The 20,855-nt window shown below is 35.8% G+C and overlaps 1 protein-coding gene and 1 long non-coding RNA gene across 2 annotated transcripts in view; one reads left to right on the top strand and one right to left on the bottom strand.

Annotated features, from left to right (window-relative positions):
- Positions 1–20,855, bottom strand: part of LOC117080118 — a 388,222-nt gene that overhangs the window by 162,876 nt on the left and 204,491 nt on the right. The gene's annotated exons all lie outside the window — the stretch shown is intronic.
- Positions 1–20,855, top strand: part of GRM5 (glutamate metabotropic receptor 5) — a 364,513-nt gene that overhangs the window by 220,561 nt on the left and 123,097 nt on the right. The window contains exon 2 of the mRNA XM_033204710.1: positions 447–682. Coding sequence (XP_033060601.1) covers positions 447–682 — 236 coding nt within the window. The remainder of the gene's footprint in view (positions 1–446; positions 683–20,855) is intronic.

Raw genomic sequence — 20,855 nt, 5'->3', positions numbered from 1 at the left:
AGATATGTTGGATGATATTTTTGATTCTTATTTTATGATCATTATAATTACTATTATGAAGCCAAAGAAAATACTGTATTCAAAGTTAACTTGGCCTGGCTATTAAATGTCAGTTAAAAATGTGAATGATGATATTATGCAGCTTCCATGTGTATACTATATTTTGCAACCAGTAAAATTCTGCCAGAATCTTCAGGCTATTCTTTGCAGTTTAAGGTAAGTGTAGTTAGTTCCTTTTAGCACTCTTAGACCCAAAGTTTCCATGGTGTTATTGCACTTTCTATTCTAACAAGCTGCTGTATCAATAATCACCTCGGTGTAATATAGGACCATCATGTGGCCTAAGGTATCCATTTAATGACTAATCTCGTCAAAAGGAAAGCAAATTGATTCATTTGCTTAGGAGATATCTGTTCTAAGCTGAGGGGTTTTTTATTTCCCCACAGTGATGGCTGGGCTGACAGGTATGATGTGACAGATGGATATCAGCGAGAAGCTGTTGGTGGCATCACAATCAAGCTCCAATCTCCCGACGTCAAGTGGTTTGATGATTATTATCTGAAGCTCCGGCCAGAAACAAACCATCGAAACCCTTGGTTTCAAGAATTTTGGCAGCATCGTTTTCAGTGCCGACTAGAAGGGTTTCCACAGGAGAACAGCAAATACAACAAGACTTGCAATAGTAAGCAGATTTATTGTTTCATTTAAAATGCATAAGGCTAAGGCTCCAATTTAAGGTAAACCATGTCATGGGGATAGTGGCCGTAATTTGTTAGAGGGGAAGACTCTTACATAAGTAGAGTGGATATTACCACTTACGGTGATAAACGGGTTTTAGTCTCATTAGGAAAAACATATCAGAGCAAGTATTTAGTGATATTTTATGTGATTAGATCATTTCTATGTGTATCATTCAGAAAATTGATTGTATTTCCATAAGGCATTGTGCTAAAAAGATCACATGAACTCCAGAATGGAACTATTTCTGACATCCTTGAATACAGTGACTACATTCTGCTCATTTCTTTTATCCAGAGTAGTTAGCACAATGGAAGCAGATAGTAACGGTTTCATATATGTACAAAGAATGCACAAATGAGTGTTGAAGGACAGATTGAGTTGCTACTTCCATCAATAAACCATAAAATAGTACCATGGATTTGCTGTATATAATTGTGATGTTTCAGGAAACGTAACCTAAGTAGAGCCATTCATTCAAGCATTCAACAAACACTTATAAGAGACTAAGAATGGACTAAATTTTGCTTTAGTTGTCAAGATATCAAGATGGAGAAAGCTAGTTCCTGCCCTCAAAGGTTTACTGTCTTGGAAGGGAGATAGTAATGCCAACAAAAATTGCAATTGAACATTGTAAGTGACAAGATAACTAAGGGTTTAACATAAGGGTGTGAGTTAATATTATTTGTAACATGTCCAAAAAGAATCTCGATTCTAATAACCAGGTAGAGCCAGCATATACTACATCTATCTATATCTATATCTATAACATCTATCTATCAAACATCTGTGCCTGCAAAGGTTAATGTTTGTAAAAATTGATAAAGGATTTTTTTTTGGAACTGACTTATTCTACATTGTGTAAGAAGAAACCTATATGCATTTGCATAGGAGGAAAATGCAAATTGAACATGAAACATGTTCAAATTTTTGAATGATATAAATAGTAATAAATTATCTAAAATCTTACTAGAGTAAATACTTGCTCTGATATGTTTTTGTTAGTTGGTGGTATAGGTGCCTTTATCCATGGTGCTGGAACACCAGAATTCAGTGAGGCAGTGGGCTTGAAATCCTGGTCCATTACCCAATTCTAGTCCACAGAGAGGTTGTGACATACTAGCAACAAGAAGTGATAGAAACAGAAACAATGTAGTGAGTCATTCATAAAGCTTTCTCCCTCTGAGGTCATGTTCATCCTATGTTTCTGGTATCAGTTTGTTCTTTTGGGAAATGATGGAGATATGCAATGGTGGCTTGTGATTGTTTTTAAATGTAATTGCTTCATAAAACAATAACCCAGCAATCCCATATCAGTTCCTATTTGGGTAGAAGGGGAAGGGAGGAATGCTGGAGTGTAGGATAATACACTGGTCAATGAAATCCAGAAAGCATTGCAACAGCGTGAGAATATGTTTGCTTCTCTCCTACTTCAGATCCTTCTTACCCTGCCCCAAATCCTCAAATGCTTACTCATTTCCTTTGTTTTCATTTTTTATGGCAAAATATGTGAGAAACAAAAGGATTGCCACTTATGGCTCACAATTTCAAAATTGTAGCTAATTTCATATTTCAACAGTTCTATCTAGTTTCTGAAGAAAGCAGATTTCTTTCCTCTCTTGAGGGAGCATATGTCTTTCTATGGTCTATTCTATGTTTGTGTACTTATTACTATTTGTAGCTTCATTGGAGGAGTTCTGAAAGGTAAGGAGTAGCTATGATCTCATCTTTAGTTCCTCTTTGGTAGGAATTAGTGACAACACTAACCAGTATATTTAAGGGAATTTTTCCAGTTGACCTGCACCTTCTTTCTTTATTAATTTCTTCTTTTCCCACTGTTTTTTTTTTTTTAATCTGAAATGCCTCCTCTTGAAAATAGTTATTTGTTTCTCTATTTGCTTGAAGTCCTGCTTAAATATAGTCTTGAAAACTTTGATTTCCATGAAAATATCATTTCTATGGAAACTATTCTGTAAAATCCTCCCTTGACCTTGCTGCTGTAGCTCTCTGTCTCTCATGTGAGCACCTTGGTGTGATCTCTCTGCTCAGAATCTGTTCTTTACTGCAGTCATGGAAAGCACCACTTAGTCCTCCCACTTGGAATCTCATCTGACAACAGATGTCATTTGGTACATAGGCATGGACACTTTATATGTACTACCTCTGTTATTCTTCTTAATGAGGGATGTATAATATCTTCATTTTAAAGATGACACGGCATGATTTAGAGAGACAAAATAAGTTCCTCCAGTCATATAACTATTAAGAATTAGAATTTAAAACTGAACTCAGATTTGTCTAGAGTTTAGCCAATAGACTAAACAAATTAAATGTAACAGATTGAAAATAACCATCAAATCTGCATTATATGTCAATATATAGATCATAGATCATATGGCGATTTCAATTGACTTTTTCTTGATGTATTTCAAAGTTAAGCTCCTTTTCATATGTTTTTGGAAAGTTGGTATCCTCTTTTGTGTCTGTTTGAGACTTTTGAACATTTCTTTGAGTTTATTATCTTTTTAATATCTATTGTAAGAATTCCTGTATAGTATGGATATGAGTCCTTTGTCAGCTATAGGTATTATAAAATTGCCAAAAGAGAAGCTTGGTTTTTTTATTACCTTACTATATCTCTCATTTACTACTTGTTTTCTTTTTGTCCAATTTATTATTTAGTTCTTTATTCCTCCATCTTTTCTGCTTTGTTTTGTATTAATCAATAATTTTTTTTTTTTTTTTTTTGAGATGGAGTCTTGCTCTGTTGCCCAGGCTGGAGTGCAGTGGCCAGATCTCAGCTCACTGCAAGCTCCGCCTCCCGGGTTTACGCCGTTCTCCTGCCTCAGCCTCCCCAGAAGCTGGGACTACAGGCTCCCGCCACCTCGCCCGGCTAGGTTTTTGTATTTTTTTTTTTTTTTTAGTAGAGACGGGGTTTCACCGTATTAGCCAGGATGGTCTCGATCTCCTGACCTCGTGATCCACCCGTCTCAGCCTCCCAAAGTGCTGGGATTACAGGCTTGAGCCACCGCGCCCGGTCTAATCAATAATTTTTATTATTCTCTTTCTCTTAACATTTTCCTTTCATCTCTTTGTATAAGTTATTTGTAGTTTTCAATAGAAATTACCAAATGAGTCCTTAGTTTAATACAGAATATTCTAAGTTGGTTCTTATCACATTCAAGAAGCTTGCAAATATTTAAATCTATATACCCCTTCAGAATTTTATTTGCAATTGCCATATAGTTTACTTTTACATGTACTCTATATACCACAGGACTCTGTTATGATTATAGTCATAGATGATCAATAGTTTTATATTTATTGAGGCTATTGTTCTTCGTCCCTTCCATGCTTCCATCTATAATTCTTTCAGCCCAAGGAAATTCCTTTAGTATTTCTTGTATATGCAGATTTACTGCCAGGAAGTTGTATTAGCATATATTTTTCTTAGAACATTTTTATTTCACCTTTTATTTTTAAAAGATATTTTCACTGAGTATAGCATTTGATATTGGCAGGTTTTCTTTTGTTCACGTGCTTTGTTCTTATGTTTTTCTTTAAAAATGTCATTTCATTTTCTTCCAGATTTTGTGATTTCATTGAGAAGTTAGCCATCATTCTTAAAGTGCTTCCCCTGATGACAATATAGCAAATAAAATTCAAGAATTTTTAAATTACATATATAATATATATGTAATATATTATATATGTAATACATTATATATTGTATAATATAATATATAATATAAAATGTATTAATTATATATAATTGTATATATTTTATAATATATAATAAAATATATAATAAATTATGCAATAAAATATATAATATGTAATAAAAATAATATTAATTTTATATTATATATTATATAATATATAATGTATTTTTAATATATTATATATTTTAATGACCATGATGAACTTTGGTGTAATTTCCTTTGTATATTTACTTTCTTAGGGTTTCCAGAGCTCCTTAAGCCTATAGAATAAAGAATTGCATCAGATTAAAAATTTCCCCTTAAACATTCCTTCTACTGTAGTTCTCTCTCCACTCCTACTACCCAATTACACCTCTGTTAAGTCATTTGACCATGTCACACATATGACTTATTCTCTGTATAGTCTTTTCTTTTTTCTATGATTCAGAAAGAAAATTTGGCCTATATCTTGAGGAAAAGGCCAACTAAAGTATGAGTAGTCTCCATTCCTCAAGTGAGCTTTTCTTGCAAATATTACAAAACAATGAGATTTAAATCTCCCTCTTGAAAATCTTGAGCCTCTCATGTAGCCCCCAGAATCAGCAAGTGAATCATGGGAGAAAATGGTTACCATGCTTTTAGGGCTCCTGGAATTTACAAAGTGTCATTTTAATAACCAAAAGCATTACTGGTTCTTCTTTTTTTAAGGAGTGTCTTATACTGGGTTGAATTACCACTTGCTACCCCTTCCTCAATTCATATCTTTTGCCAGAACCTCAAAGTATGATCTTCTTTAGAAATAGGCTCATTGCAAGTATAACTAATAAGAATGAAGTCATACTGTAGTAGGGTAGGTCCCTAATTCAGTATGATAGATGTCTTTATAAAAAGAGGGGAAGAGACATAGAGACAGAGAGAAACACAAGGAGGACACCATGGGATGACACAGTCAGAGACTGGATTGATGCAGGAGTAAGCCAGGGAATATCAAAGATTGATGGTCATCACCAGAAGTTAGGAAGAATTCTACCCAGAGTCTCAGAGGGAGTATGTCGTTGCTGATACCTGATTTCAGACTTCTAGCCTCTAGAACTGGAGAAAATAAATTTCTACTGTGTTAAGCCACCCAATTTGTGGTTTATTGTAATGGCAACCTTAGAAAATTAACATTCCTTCATTTAAACCAAGAGAGATCCTCAAACTGAATTCTGCAGTCAGGACCTGCAAGTATCCCAGGCAACAAAGAAGCTGATGACACCCTGCTTCTTTGCTGCTCTCCTCTTTGTGTTATTTCATTTTGTCTTTATTGCTTCTATATATCTTCAGTGCCTGTAAGATTTTTGACTTTTGCATTTCTTTCACCTTTACAAGTATGCAATAAAGGAATTTTCATTTGTTTCCTTCTCCATCCTACCGAACACCAGTTCTTCCTCTACTCTTTATTCTTAGTTATTGCTACTCTTGAAATCCTAATGCTGTTATATAAATAAAGCCCGTCACTTATGATGTCTAAAGTGTTTGTAGCCTTGTGAATTTTTGTTTTCCTTCTGAGCATTTAAAAACTTAAATCAAAATATTACTATGGCCCTTAAATGTTTTAACTACATGGTATTGAGTCCAGAAATATATACTATTAACAATAAGCCTGATTTTAGTATGTTTTATTTAAATTGCACAATTATGAAAAACTTAAATTATAAATTGAATTTAATACTAAATTAAAAGTAAGAAGTATTGAGTATAATTTTTCTCTAATTATATATTTAACAGTAATAAAGTAAGCTACAAAGTATTAAGTTAAAACTGTTTCTTAATAATTATGATATTCCATTTTTTTAAGGATGATTTCCTTTATAGACATACTGTTACTTGCTTACATTCATTGTCTGTCTCTTTTCTGTAACTTCTCCCTGTCATCTCCAGAAGTTTCCAGAAGTGTCACTCAAGACAACAGACATTCTCACCTAAATTTCCTAAAAGCATCTCAAACTTAAACATCTAAAATTAATTTCATTATAAAACTTCTATAACCACCACCTTAAACTTTAGTTTCCTCCTTTTTATAGCCCCAGTTGAAGTTCATGATAATACTCATCCATACTGTATCTCAAGGGGCAGGAGTGAGTAGCCCTCACATTCTTGTGTGTGTGTACAAGTTGTTGCAGCTACAAAATTATAAATTAAGAATTACTGAAATCATAGTTGGTTATGGCCATTATATGTTCACTGAATCAAAGATACTAAAAGTACAAATAATATTTGTAGAATGTGTGCAAGTTTTTCACATTCAAAGCATTTTTTATATTCAAAAAGATTGGTCTCACTAGCTTAGAAGTGTTTCTTCTTCTCTTAAAGTAACTTTCAATCTAGAGTTGTCTACAATCTCTCTGATGAATATGTCTCACTAGTATTTGAAGTGGGTTAGTTAGAGGATACTTCCTTATGCATCAGAATGTTATCTTCTGCCATCTTTTATGCCCTTTGAAATGTTCATTAATGGCTTAGCCAACGCTCAGAACACTTGAGCATCTCTCAAACTGAAAATATGACTGGGGAAAATAAAAAAGTCTACTGAAAGAAAATAAGTGCTTCAGAGAGTAGCTAGAATACAGGAACAGTACTTTAAGAGCCAAATAAAATTAAATTAAATAAGTGCTACAGCTAACACCAGATTTGAGATTCCTCATCCTTGCACCACATTAACGTTTTCGAGATTGTATTTGGAGAGAGCAGTAATCTAGTGTGAGAAAAAGATTCCATGGTTACATTTTTGGGGATTATCCCCTATTCATATTTTAGAGACTCAATGTGTATCAACATGTTGGAAAATGACAACATTTATTATAAATTATAATTTCTTCACAGCAGAGTTTGTCACAAAGGAAATTATATTAAATATACATAATATTACAATAGTATATGTGTGTATATACATACACACACAAACACACACACCTAAATATAAAAATGTTGTTAGATAAAGGCTACCTTATCTCTCATAGTGTTAAAAAGCTAGAGGACCTAGGACCACAGTCCCCAATTTGTGGGCTGCAGGCACACACACACATTATATCTATATAGTTTATATATATATATATTATATATATATATAATGTTACAAATAATATATATTATAATATACAATATATAATGTACATGTATAATAATATATATATAATACGTGTGTGTGTGTGTGTGTGTTTATTTGTCCACAGTTTCTGGCTCACAATTCCCAGAGCCCTTGTTATAGACTTTTGTTATAATATTAGGGCCTTCTAGGCCTCAGAAGTAGGCCTCAGAGTTAGACCTCAAAACTAAAAATATACTCTAATCTTCCGTTGTCTTTCTAGCTTGCAGCAAGTCATAAAGAAATTATCTGACCTACTTCATCTTATTGTAGATCATAAGATCTTCTTTTCAGAAGGGATCCTATTCCATATCCTAGAGGAAGGAATGCCACACAGAAAGGCTGATATAGTTTGGATATTTGTTCCTGCTCAAACCTCATCTTTAACTGTAATCCCCAGTGTTGGATGTGGAGTCTGGTGAGAAGTGATTAGATCATGGGGGATATGTTCTCATGAACAGTTTAGCAACATCCCCTTGATGCTGTTCTTGCAATAGTGAGTGAGTTCTCACCAGATCTAGTTGTTGTAAAGCGTGGCACCTTACCTCTACCCTACTCTATCTTTTTCTCCTGCTCTGGCCATGTGATGTGCCTGCTCTCGCTCTGCCTTCTGCCATGAGTAAAAGCTTCCTGAGACCTCCCCAGCAGCAGGTGCCAGTGCTATGCTTCCTGCACAGATTGTAGAACCATGAGCCAATTAAACATTTTTTTCTTATAAAGTACCCAGTCTTAGGTATTTCTTTATAGCAACGTAAAAATGACCTAACACAGGAAATTGGTTAACAAGGAGTGGGACATTGCTATAAAGATAACTTAAAATGCGGAAGTACATTTGGAACTTGGTAACGAGCAGAGTCAAAAGAGTTTGGGGGGTCTCAGAAAAAGACAGGAAGATAAGGAAAAGTTTAGAACTTCTTAGAGACTAGTTAAATGTTAGTGACCAAAACTGTGATAGTGATATGGACAGTGAAATTCAGGCTGATAAAGTCTTAGGTGGAAATTAGGAACTTACTGGGAACTCGTGAAAAGGTCATCCTTGTTATGCCTTAGCGAAGAGCTTGGCTTATTTTGTTCATGCCCTAGAGATCTGTGGAAGTTTGAACTAAAGAGTGATGATTTACAGTATGTTGCTGAGGAAATTTCTAAGCAGCAAAGTGTTCAAGATGTAGCTTTACTGCATCTATCGGTCTCTGCTCAGATGTGAGAGCAAATAAATGACCTAAAATTGGAATTTATATTTAAAAAAGAAGAGCATAAATTTGGGAAAAAATTGCAGTCTGACTATGTTTCAGAGAAAGAGATCTTCTTCCGGTGATAAATTGAAGCAGGCTGTGAAACAACCACCTGCTAGAGATATTTACCTAACTAAAAGGGAACCAAGTGCTACCCAAGATAATGGGGGAAAGGCCTCTTAGGCATTTCAGAGGCTCTTGTGGCAGCCACTTCCATCGCAGACCCAGAGGCCTAGGATGGAAGAATGCTTTTGTATGCCTAGTCCAGGACCCTGCTGCCCTGTGCAGCCTCAAAACATTATTACCCACATCCAGGCCACTCAAGCTCTAGCTGCGGCTCAAAGGAGAACACGTACATCTCGGACTGCCACTTTGGAAATGGAAGTCATAAGCCTTGGTGGCTTCCACATGGTGTCAAACCTGCAGGCACACAGACTACAAGAGTGAAGAATGCCTGACAGCCTCTACCTAGATTTCAGAAGCTATATGAGACAAACTGGGTGCCAAAGCAGAAGCCTGGTGCAGGGTTGGAGCCCCAACAGAGAACCACTACTGGGGCAGAGTGGAGAGGAAATGTAGGATTGGAGACCCCACAAAGAGTCCCCACCAGGGAACTGCCTAGTGCAACTGTGAGAAGGGGGCCACCATCATCCAGACCCCAGAATGGTAGATCCACTGGCAACTTGCACCTTTCATTTGGAAAAGTCACAGGCACTCAGCTCCAACCTGTGAGAGTAGCCACATGGATTGCACCTTGCAAAGCCACAGGGGCAGAGTTGCCCAGGGCTGTGGGAGCCCACCCCTTGCACCCACATGCCCTGGAAGTGGGACATGGAGGCAAGGAAGATTATTTTAGAGCTTTAAGATTTAATAACTCCCCTACTGGGTTTCAAACTTGAATGGGTCCTGTAGCCCCTTTCTTTTGGCTAATTTTTCCCTTTTGGAATGGGAATGTTTACCCAATGCCTAAACCCCCGTTGTATCTTGGGAGTAAATAACTTGATTTTACAGGTCTATAGGTGTAAGTGACTTGCCTTGTCTGAGATGCGATATTGGACTTGGGACTGTTGATTGAGTTGATGCAGGAATTGGTTAATACTTTGGGGGACTGTTGAGAAGAAGTGATTGTGTTTTGCAATGTGAGAATAAGAGATTTGAGGGGCCAGGGACAGAATAATATATTTTGGTAATGTGTCCTCTCTAAATCTCATGTCAAATTGTAATCCCCAGTGTTGGAGGTGGGGCTTGGTGGTAGGTGATCAGATTTTCTAATGAATGGTATAGCACCATTCCCTTCGTGCTGTTCTCATGACAATGAGTGAGTTCTCACAGCATCTAGTTGTTGTAAAGTGTGGCACTTGTCCCACCCTCCACTCTCTCTCTTGCTCTTGCTCTGGCGTGTGATGTGCCTTTTCATGACTCACCTTCCACCATGAGTAAAAGTTTTCTGAGGCCTCCCCAGAAGCACATGTTTGTACTATACTTCCTGTACAGCATGCAGAACTGTGAGTCAATTAAACTTCTTTTCTTTCTTACTAAATTCCTAGTCTCAAGTATTCCTTTATAGCAATGCAAGAACCCTCAACACAGAAGCCAAGAAGAATGTATACATTTTGTCCAATCATATTTTTATAGTATTGTCAGTCATGCCCAATTAATGGCATCTCTGTAAATTACAAAGAGAGAGGGTTCAGATAGACCCCCAATAACTGAACTAATGGGGGTTCCTGAGGATGATGCACCCAGGGAGAGCATGGAAGTTCCACACCCCTTCCCCTATACTCACTGTATACATCTCTTCATGTGTATCTTTGTAATATCTTTTATAATAAACTGGTAAATGTAAGTTTCTATGAGTTTTGTGAGCCACTCTAGCAAATCAACTGAACCCAACGAGAGGTCATGTGAACTTTACCTTCAAGCCAGTTGGTCACAATTTCTGGAGGCCCAGACTTATTACTGGTGTGAAGAGGGAGCGTGGTCTTGTGAGGTTAATGGAGGCTACTCCATTAACCTATGGGATCTGATGCCATCTCCAGGTAGATAGTATCAGAATTTAATTGGAGGACACTCAGCTGGTGTTTGCTGCAGAACTAATTGCTTGCTTACTCATGGAGAAAACCCCACACGTGGTCACAGAAGTCTTCTGTGATGATTGTTGTTAAGTGAGAGAATAGAAAAAGTACAGTTCGAGTTTTTACTCTCGGAACTCTGAAGTCACATTATTATTTAACACTGATTAGCACCATATTTTAGGAAAGACTGTACTAGAACAATAATAACAGACATTGAAGAAAAATATTGATCACATGATACTAGTGCATGTAGTAAAATATCCCGATCAGAAGCCCATTTGTGTCTTCATATCAGACAAAATTAATTAGAATTTCATGTGACATTATTGGCTTAATATCCCTTCTTGAATTATTTATATTTTGATATGTTTCATTGCCAATAAAATAAAAGTTTGTCCATGCTAGAGTCAGCATTAAGGAAATAGAATATAAAGCCATATCAAAGCCCCAGATATGAAAGTTCTGAGAGAAATAATTTTACATATTTCTTATTTAAATTGCAGAGTTTAAGAAATGATTGTAATTATCCACTCAAGTAGGTGTTTAGTGCAGGCAGTTTTCAATGATGAATATCCACTGTCAAAAAATACTTAATGAGATCCCAGAAGCAACTCCTTAATTTAGAAAGACCAATTTTCTACAAACTCTTAAGGCACTAGAATTTGAACCCAAGGTATGTTAAATATACGTAAGACACACCAAATTGAGGCCTGATAAGCTTGTTGAAAAATACAAAAATTAGCTGGGCATGGTGGCACGCACCTGTAGTCCCAGCTACTCGGGATGCTGAGACAGGAGAATGGCGTGAACCCGGCAGGTGGAGCTTGCAGTGAGCAGAGATCACACCACTGCACTCCGCCTGGGCAACAGTGAGAGATTCTACCCCCAAAAAGAAAAATGAACTTTCAAGATTATCATGAGGCTTAAATGTGATTGTGTATGGGAAAATGGGTGCTGCTTTTGAAGATGAAGTAATAAAAATGGAATTTACTCTCCTGCTTGAAATAACAACAGTATCAAAACCAGACAAAATTCAAAAAACAAGTTTGCAAGACACTGGACCTCAAACAATGAAGACAATTATTCTCAAGAGACAAGAACTAAAAGATGTGACCCTTCTGATGTGAGAAAATGGAATTGAGTTCAGAGAGATCAACGAAGCTAGAGTTTGTAGAGCACAGAAACAGAGGAGAGAACTACGTGAAGAGAGAATGCTGGAGATGTGTAGAGGCTCCCTCCTGAGCATTCAGCTTAGTATTGATCAAACATGCATGACCCGGGAAAGAACCACTTAAAACAGAATGCTCTTCTCAGCAATCATATGGTAAAGGAGTCAGACTGGAAAAAACATGTAGTCCAGATACCTCAAACAATATTTTAAGGACATATTCTAGCATTAAATATTTGGAAAAAAAGACACGAACCAATGGCCACAGCTTCCACCTCAAGAAATTTGTAAAAGAAAAGCAAATTAACCACAAAGTAAGTAGATAAAAGGAAATAATAGATCAGAGTGAAAATCAGTGAAACTGGAGACAGAAATACAACAGAGAAAATTCAATAAAACTAAAACCTGTTTCTTTTAAATGATCAATCAAATTTAAAAACCAAATTGATCAGAAAAAAAGAAAAGACAATACAAATTACTAATATCAGGAATGGGTGAGGCAACATCACTACAGGTTTTATAGATATGAAAAATAAAATAAATACTATGAGCAACTTTATGACTTAATTTAGCTAAAATGAAAAAAAATTCCTTGAAATTAACATTCTACCAATGTTCACTGGAGGATAAAGAGAAAATATGAATGATCCTATATTTGTTAAATTGAATTTATAGTTTAAAATTTTCCCACAAAGAAAACTCTAGGCCCAGATTGATTTCACTGGTGAACTGCTGTCAAACATTTAAGGAAGAATAGATATCAATTCTATGTAAACTCTACCAGAAAAGTAAAGAAGTAGAAATACTTCCTAATTCAATCAATGAAGATAGAATTACTGATACCAAAACCAGACCAAAATATCCCATGGAAAACCAACCAAACAAACAAACAAAAAAACTGTACACCAATATACCTTATATAGACCTCATGAACATTGATGTAAATATATTAAACAAAATTTTTTAAATCAAATCTAATAATACGTTTAAAAAGTATAACATATTATAACCAAGTACTGTTTATCTTGAAATGTAAGATTGGTTTAATACTCAAAAATTGATCCATGCAATTTATTATATTAACATATAACATTTTAATGAGAAAACCGATTATAATAATTTTTGATGCAATGATTCACAAACTAAAAATAGACAGAAATGTCTCAAAAAAAATAGAAACTCTTTTTTTTTTTTTTGAGACAGCATCTCACTCTGTTGCCCAGGCTGTAGTGCAGTGGCACAATCTCAGCTCTCTGCAACCTGCCTCCCAAATTCAATCAATTATCCTGCCTCAGCCTCCGAGTATCTGGGATTACAGGGGCATACTACCACACCCAGATAATTTTTATATTTTTAGTAGAGACAGTGTTTTACCATGTTGGCCAGGCTGGTCTCGAACTCCTGACCTCAAGTGATCCACCCACCTTGGCCTCCCAAAGGGCTGGGATTACAAGCGTGAGCCAGTGTGCCTGGCAGAAACTTTTTCAATCTACTAAAAATATTTTTCCCTGTAGTCAGGCAAGGAAGTTGGCTTTCAACTCTATAGGTTCTAGTCAGTGAAATAAGTCAAGAAAAAAATAAATGATACCCAGATTTTAAAGAATGGAGTAAAACTCTATTAATAGATGACATAATTGCCTTTCTAGAAAATCAATGGTGTTTACAAACTAAGTTCTAGTGAGTTAATTACATTTTTGTAATAGAAGATATGAATTATACAAAAATGAATTGTATTTCTATATAATAGTAGTAAACAATTAGAAATTAAAAATTTTAATACATTAGTATCATTTACTGGACATCCACATGTGGAAAAATAAAATTGGACCCTTACTTCACACCATACACGAAAATCAACTCAACATGAATTAAAAGCTTAAAAATAAGACCTAGAAATATAAAACTACTGGAAGAAAACATACGGGAAAATCTTCTTGATAGTGGCCTGGACAATGATTTTTTGGGGGCATTATGACCCCAAATGCACAGCAACAAAAACAAAAACAGACAAGGAATTTAATCAAACTACAAAGTTTCTGCAAAGCAAAGGAAACAATCAACAGAGTGAAAAGACAACCTAAGGAATGGAAGAAAATAGTTGCAACCATGTATCTGATAAAATCCAAAGCATAAAAGAAATGCAAACAACTCAATAGCAAAATTAAAACATACACACATAAATGCAAATAACATATCTAAAATCTGGACTAAGGATTTGAATACACATTTCTCAAAAGAAGATATACAAATGTCCAACTGATATATGAAAGGTGCTTAACACTGCTAATCGTCAGAGAAATTTAAATCAAAACTACAATGAGATATCATCTCACAACTGTTAGAATGGCTACTATCAAAAAGATGAAAGAAACGACGTGTTGGCAAGGATGTAGAGGAAAGGGGACCCTGTATACTGTTGGTAGAAATGTAAATTGGCACAACCATTATGGAAAGCAGGATGGAAGTTCCTAAAAATATTAAAAATAAAACTACCTTATGATACAGCCATCCTATTTCTGGATATATATCCAAAGGAAATGAAACTGGTATATCAAAGAGGTATCTGTACCCAACACTCATCACAGCATTAGTTGCAATAGCCAAGAGGTGGAAATAATCTAAATGCCAAAAGATAAGCTTTTTAACAAATGCTACTGAAAAATTTGTATATCCACGTGTCCTTCCTCCCCACCAAAATTTAGTCTATTCCTTGCAACGCAGAGTCCTGTGCTACATAACGATTCAGTAAATGATGGTCCACATATACAACAATGTTCTCATAATATTATAGTGGCACTGAAAAATTATTGTTGCCTAGTGATGTCATGGTGCAGCACATTATTCATATGTGTGGTGATGCTGATGTAAATAAACCCAGTGCACTGCCAGTTGCATGAAAGTATGGCACATACAATTATGAATACAACATAATTTTAAAAATAATAACGTTTACTTATTTACTATGCTATATTTTTACCATTACTTGGGAGTGTACTCTTTCTACTTACAGGAAACAAAAAGTTAACCGTAAAACATCCTCAGGCAAGTCCTTCAGGAGGTGTTCCAGAAAGTATTGTTATCATAGGCGATAACAGCTCCATGTGTTATTGCCCCTGAAGACCATCCAGTAGGATGAGATGTGGAGGTGGTAGACAGTGATATTGATGATACTGACTCTGTGCACGCCTAGGCTAATGTGTGTATGTATCTTAGTTTTTAACAAAAACATTTAAAAAATAATAGAAAAAGATTATGTAACAAGAATAAAAAGAAGAAAATATTTTTGTGCAGTTATACAATGTGCTTGTGTTTTAAGCTATGTGTTATTACAAAAGATTTGAATAGTTAAAAATAAAGTAAAAGTTTATAAAGTAAATGTTACAGTAAACTACGGTTAATTTGAAGAAAAATACTATTTTTTATAAATTTAGTGTAGCCTAAAGATATATTGTTTATAAAGTCATAGTGGCATACAGTAATGTCCTAGTCCATCACATGCCCTTGCCACTCACTCACTGACTTGCCCAGAACAGCTCCCAGTCCTGCAAGCTCTAGTCATGGTAAGTATCCTATAGAAGTATACCATTTTAAAACTTTTTATGTCATACTTCTACTGAACTTTGTCTATATTTAGATATACAAATACTTAAACTTTTGTATAATTGCCCACAGTATTTGGTACAGTAAAATGCTGTACAGGTTTGTAGCTTAGGAGAAACCAACTATATCATATAGTCTATGTGTGTAGTAGGTTGTGCATAACCACCCTCTAAGATGTTCAAACAGTGATGAACTTGCCTAACTGCACCTTTCTCAGAATATAGTCTTGTCATTAAGTGATGTATGAACGTATATAAAAATTAACTAAAAATCAATTTTAGCTAGTTACAGTGGTTCGTGCTTGTAATCTCAGCACTTTGGAAGGCCAAGTCAGGAGAATCATTATAGGCCAGGAGTTCAAGACCAGACTAAGCAACAAAGTGAAACTCCCCCCTGCCTCTTTACAAAAAATAATAAAAAAAATTTAGTCAGGTAATCGGGTACAGTAGTGCCTGCCTGTAGTCCCAGCTACTCGGGAGGCTAAGACAGGATTGCTTGAACCCAGGAGTTCAGCACTGTAGTAAGCTATGATTGCACCACTGTACTCCATCCTGAGTAACAGAGCAAGAACCTATCTCAAAAAATGAAAATTATAGATATAAATGTGAACCCTAAAACTATAAAATATCTATAAGAAAACATGAAAAACTATCCGTGGCCTTATGTTAGAAAAGGTTTCTTATATGTTACAGCAAAACACAATGAGTAGAAGAAAAAATGACTGTGTTGGACTTCATCAAAATTAAAAATTAAAAACACTTGCTCTTTAAAAGACTTTAAAGATTGGAAGAATTTGTATATAATTTACCTATATTTGGGATAAATGAGAAATTCTTTAAAAATAATAACAATGCAGTTTTTAAAATGAGCAAAATGAAAAGCCATTTCTTTTATTTTTAATTTTTGTGGTTTATGTGTTTATAGGATACATGACCCAGTAAGTGTATAGTGGTATCTTATTGTGGTATAAATGTTCACTTTCCTAATGATTAGTGATATTGAGCATCTCCTATATCTATCTGCCACCCATACATCTTCTTTGATGAACTGACTATTCAAAATATGCTTGTTCAAAATATTGATGAACAGTTATTTCGTCAAAGAAGATATAAAGATTGCAGATAAGTACAGGAGAAGATGTTCAGTATGATTAATCATTAGGAAAACAAAAATTTGTACCACAATAAGATACCATTATGTACTTATTAGTATGGATAAAATTATAAAGCCTGGTCATATCAACTGTTGGGAAGAATGTGGAGGAACACCTATTCTCGTGTACTGCTGGTGAGACTATAAAATGCTGTAACCATTTCAGAAAATAGTTTGACAGTTTCTTAAAAAGTTAAACATATAGCCACCATTTGGTGCACCCATTCTACTCCTATATATTTAAGGAATAGTGTTCAAAATGATGTTATTTGTAATAGCTCAAACTCCAAAAAACCTAAATATTCACCAACAGGTTAAAGAATATACAAACTGTGATATATTCATATAATGGAATAGTAATTCTCAACATAAAGGAATGACTAATTAATACACCCAACAACACAGCAAAAATCAAAGTAATTATGAGTCCAAGTAGCCAGAAAAGCCAAAGCAGGAGGATCACTTGAGGCCAGGAGCTCGAGATCAAACTGGGTAACATAGGGAGACCCCGTCTCCACAAAAAAATAGAAACATTGGCCAGGTGTGATGGCACATACCTGTAGTCCTAGCTGCTTGGGGATCTGAGGCAACAGGATCACTTAAGCCTACAGTGAGCTAGGATTGCACTACTGCACTCCAGCCAAGATGAAGGAGTTAGATCCAGTCAAAAAAAAAAAAAAAAAAAAAAAAAAAAGTCCATACTGTGGGATTCAATCTCTATGAAACTTTAGAAAATGCGAAGTAATCTAGAGTGACAGAAAGCAAATCAATGGTTGTCTGGGGACGGGAACAGGGAGTGATGGATTAAAAAGGTGCAGGAGGAACCTCATGGAGGTGATGGATATGTTAAGTATCTTGATTTTTGTGTGGTTTCATGAGAGTATACATATATGAAAACTTATCAAAGTGTTCAGTTTCAATATGAGCAGTTTATGTCAACAGTACTTTAATAAAGCTGTTCAGAAATGTTTAAGGACAAATATCTATTTGTCCTTTTATACATATATATATATATCTATAAAACATAAAATAATCATCTACCAGACTTATTTCTCAGGCTTCAAAGAATTCTAGCAAATAACCAAGTCCCTAATCTCTCATATATTTTGTGATTTTGATGTCTGTAACCAAGTGGAAATTTACTTTACAAAAGGATGTTTTTCTCCTGCTACTCTTAATACCTAAGCTTGTCCCTTTTGAGCTGCTCAGTGAATCATTCTCTCCCAGTCTCTCAGATGGCTCAGGTAAGCCATGCTGTGAAATGCACAGAAGTGAGAGCTTTGGAGTGATCACCTATGTTAAATTCAGCTCACCATTAACTCACTCTGTAACCAGGGACCAGTTACTTAGCCTTGCCTTCTTCATTTCTACAATTCAGACAATAATTATATTTTAGAGTCATTATGGGGATAAAATAGTATTATATAGGTAAAGATCCTATAAAAGGATCTCAAGAAATGTTACATTAAGACTTTACACTTACAATCGATTGTGCTTTAGAAAATATTTGCATTTAGGTTATTGTGGAAAAGAAATACAAAGTGTGGTATTAGTAAATATATTTCCCAATAATATCCAGGCTAGGAATGATGATTTACAGCATATTACTAGAATATAACATTTAATACAAAAACAAACAACAGATGTTTCCTCTGCCTATTCATAACCTTATTCTTCATATTCATGTATGTGTTTTAGTGTGGTATACCTGTCTTATACTAGGTGCCATTCTCTAATATATTATAAAAAACTAACTTTAATTTCAGTTGTATGGCTGAGTGTCAAATGCTATATATGAGTTTACCCACATCACCATGACAAGTATGTGGGAAGGTTTTTGCCACAGTCCTCATGGTTGGCCTAGTGTTTTGACATTTCAGTAATTGCCAGTGTCACAACCTTTAAAAATTACAGAGTACTGACACCTAGTCCAGATGGCTGCTAAATAAAGAAGCTGCTGTCCCCACAGCTGTGACGTGGTACTGAAGACAGGAGAGCCTTCTATCAAAGATACGGTCACTGAGAAATGATGTGAAAGATCTTGACTTATAAAATATAATAACTGGCTGGGTGCAATGGCTCATGCCTATAATCCCAGCACTTTGGGAGGCCGAGGTGGGCAAATCACCTGAGATTGGGAGTTCAAGACCAACCTGACCAACATGGAGAAACCTCGTCTCTACTAAAAATATAAAATTAGCCAGTTGTGGTGGTGCATGCCTATAATCCCAAATACTTGGGACAGTGAGGCAGGAGAATGGCTTGAACTTGGGAGGCAGAGGTTGCAGTGAGCCAAGATCAAGCCATTGCACTCCAGCCTAGGCAACAAGGGTGAAACTCCATTATAATGTGTGTGTGTGTGTGTGTGTGTGTGTGCGCGCGCGTATTACATTAGTAAATTATTATTAAGCCATTTGCAACACTGGGCAACCCTGGAGTGGAATACAAGGAAAATATATGATCTAGTACTTAACTTCAGGGTCTCTACATTCTGCTAAGGAATAAAAGATATACTAAAAGATTAAAACTAGAAGAGTCATTTTCCCTTCAGCAAATACTTATTGAATAACTACTATATATCATTAGGCATTTTAGATACTAGAGTTACAGAAGTAAACAAAACAGACAAAAAGTCTTGCCTTCGTGGAACATACATTCCTGTTAGGGGAGATAGAGTAAAACAAAATAGATAAGTGAAATATATATTGTATCAGATGGTGACAATTGCTAGAAGAAAAATAAAGCAGGAAGATAGATAGGATTTAGAGTGTTAGGGAGGGTGCACCTTACTGAATTTTGTATAAAACCCAGAAAGTGAGGAAGGAATGACCCAAGTTGTTAAGGGAGATGATGATTTCAGGAGAAGAAAATTACAGGAATAAAGCCTGGAGAGGTGTGGAAACTGTCATAGGTAAGGAAACAGATGGGAGACCAATGTGGCTGGAGCAAAGTAAGTTGGGGAAACAAGTAGAAGATGATGTCAAAGAGGTCACAGAAGGTGAGATCTTGGAAAGCTGTGTGGGCCACTGTGCTGACTTTGGCTTTTATTCAGCTGAGACATGAAGCCACTAGAGGACTTAGACAAAGACAGGACTTGAACTGGCCTTTTTTGTAACAGATAACGTTGACTGCCACAGAGCTGTAAACAGATTGTCTGGTTATCAAGCATCATGGGAATATGTAACTCAAAGAGTAACTTATGAAGTCTGTGGACAGGAGAAATCAATTCAGGTGAGATTATCCAAGGGCAATTGGAGGAGACAGCATGGGTATACTGTGGGTAAGTGCGATGGTATGGGTAAGTGGCCAAGTAGACAGAATAGCCTGAGGAAATAGGGAAGTGTACCTGGAGTAGAAGAGTCCGTCATGAAGAGGTTTTCTATTTGTTCATCCTCAGTAAAGAAGGCATTCTAATTCACAAAACCTTCTACCTCTGGAGGGGGTCTCAGAATTTGCCTGCTATGTTCACAGACAGAAATGGATTAGGAAGATTAAAGCAGAAAAGACACTATACATAAGCAGAGATAAGGTGGGATAGGTAAGGTGCAGTCAGACTATAGATATGTTTGATGCATAGCTGACATATTAGAGTTTGAGAATGAATAGCAATGCAAAGTTGTTGGGTATTACTGAGCATAGCCCTGCCATGGAACTCTACTAAAGAAGGTCTGGTCATTTGAAGGAATTTTATGTTAAAAGAATTTTGACACTACCAATAGACCCAGTACAAATGCATTTTCAGGGTCCTTCTTCAAGAATAATAACCATCAGATCCAGATATCAAATTCCTTCAGGTGCTGGAGCTTTGGTATGGCAAAGATAGGCTAGATGTTCAGCAAATCCATTTCCTTTTCCTGAGCACATAGGAAAGCATCATTTACAAACCTACTTTGCAGTACCTGACTATAACTGGTCGACAGAATATGAGCTAAAGTGATGTGTGCTACTTAAAGGCCTGCGTTCTAAAAATACACAAAAGATCCTGGTCTCAATCTCCCTCCTACATTCATGTGACTAGAAAAAAAAAGGGATCCAAAGTGGCAAAATCATGCATTAGAAAGA

The sequence above is a fragment of the Trachypithecus francoisi genome, unplaced genomic scaffold (assembly GCF_009764315.1).
Source record: "Trachypithecus francoisi isolate TF-2019V2 unplaced genomic scaffold, Tfra_2.0 Lachesis_group8, whole genome shotgun sequence".
Taxonomy (NCBI): domain Eukaryota; kingdom Metazoa; phylum Chordata; class Mammalia; order Primates; family Cercopithecidae; genus Trachypithecus; species Trachypithecus francoisi.
The sequence above is the reverse complement of the archived record's forward strand: the minus strand, read 5'-3'. Positions and strand labels throughout refer to the sequence as shown.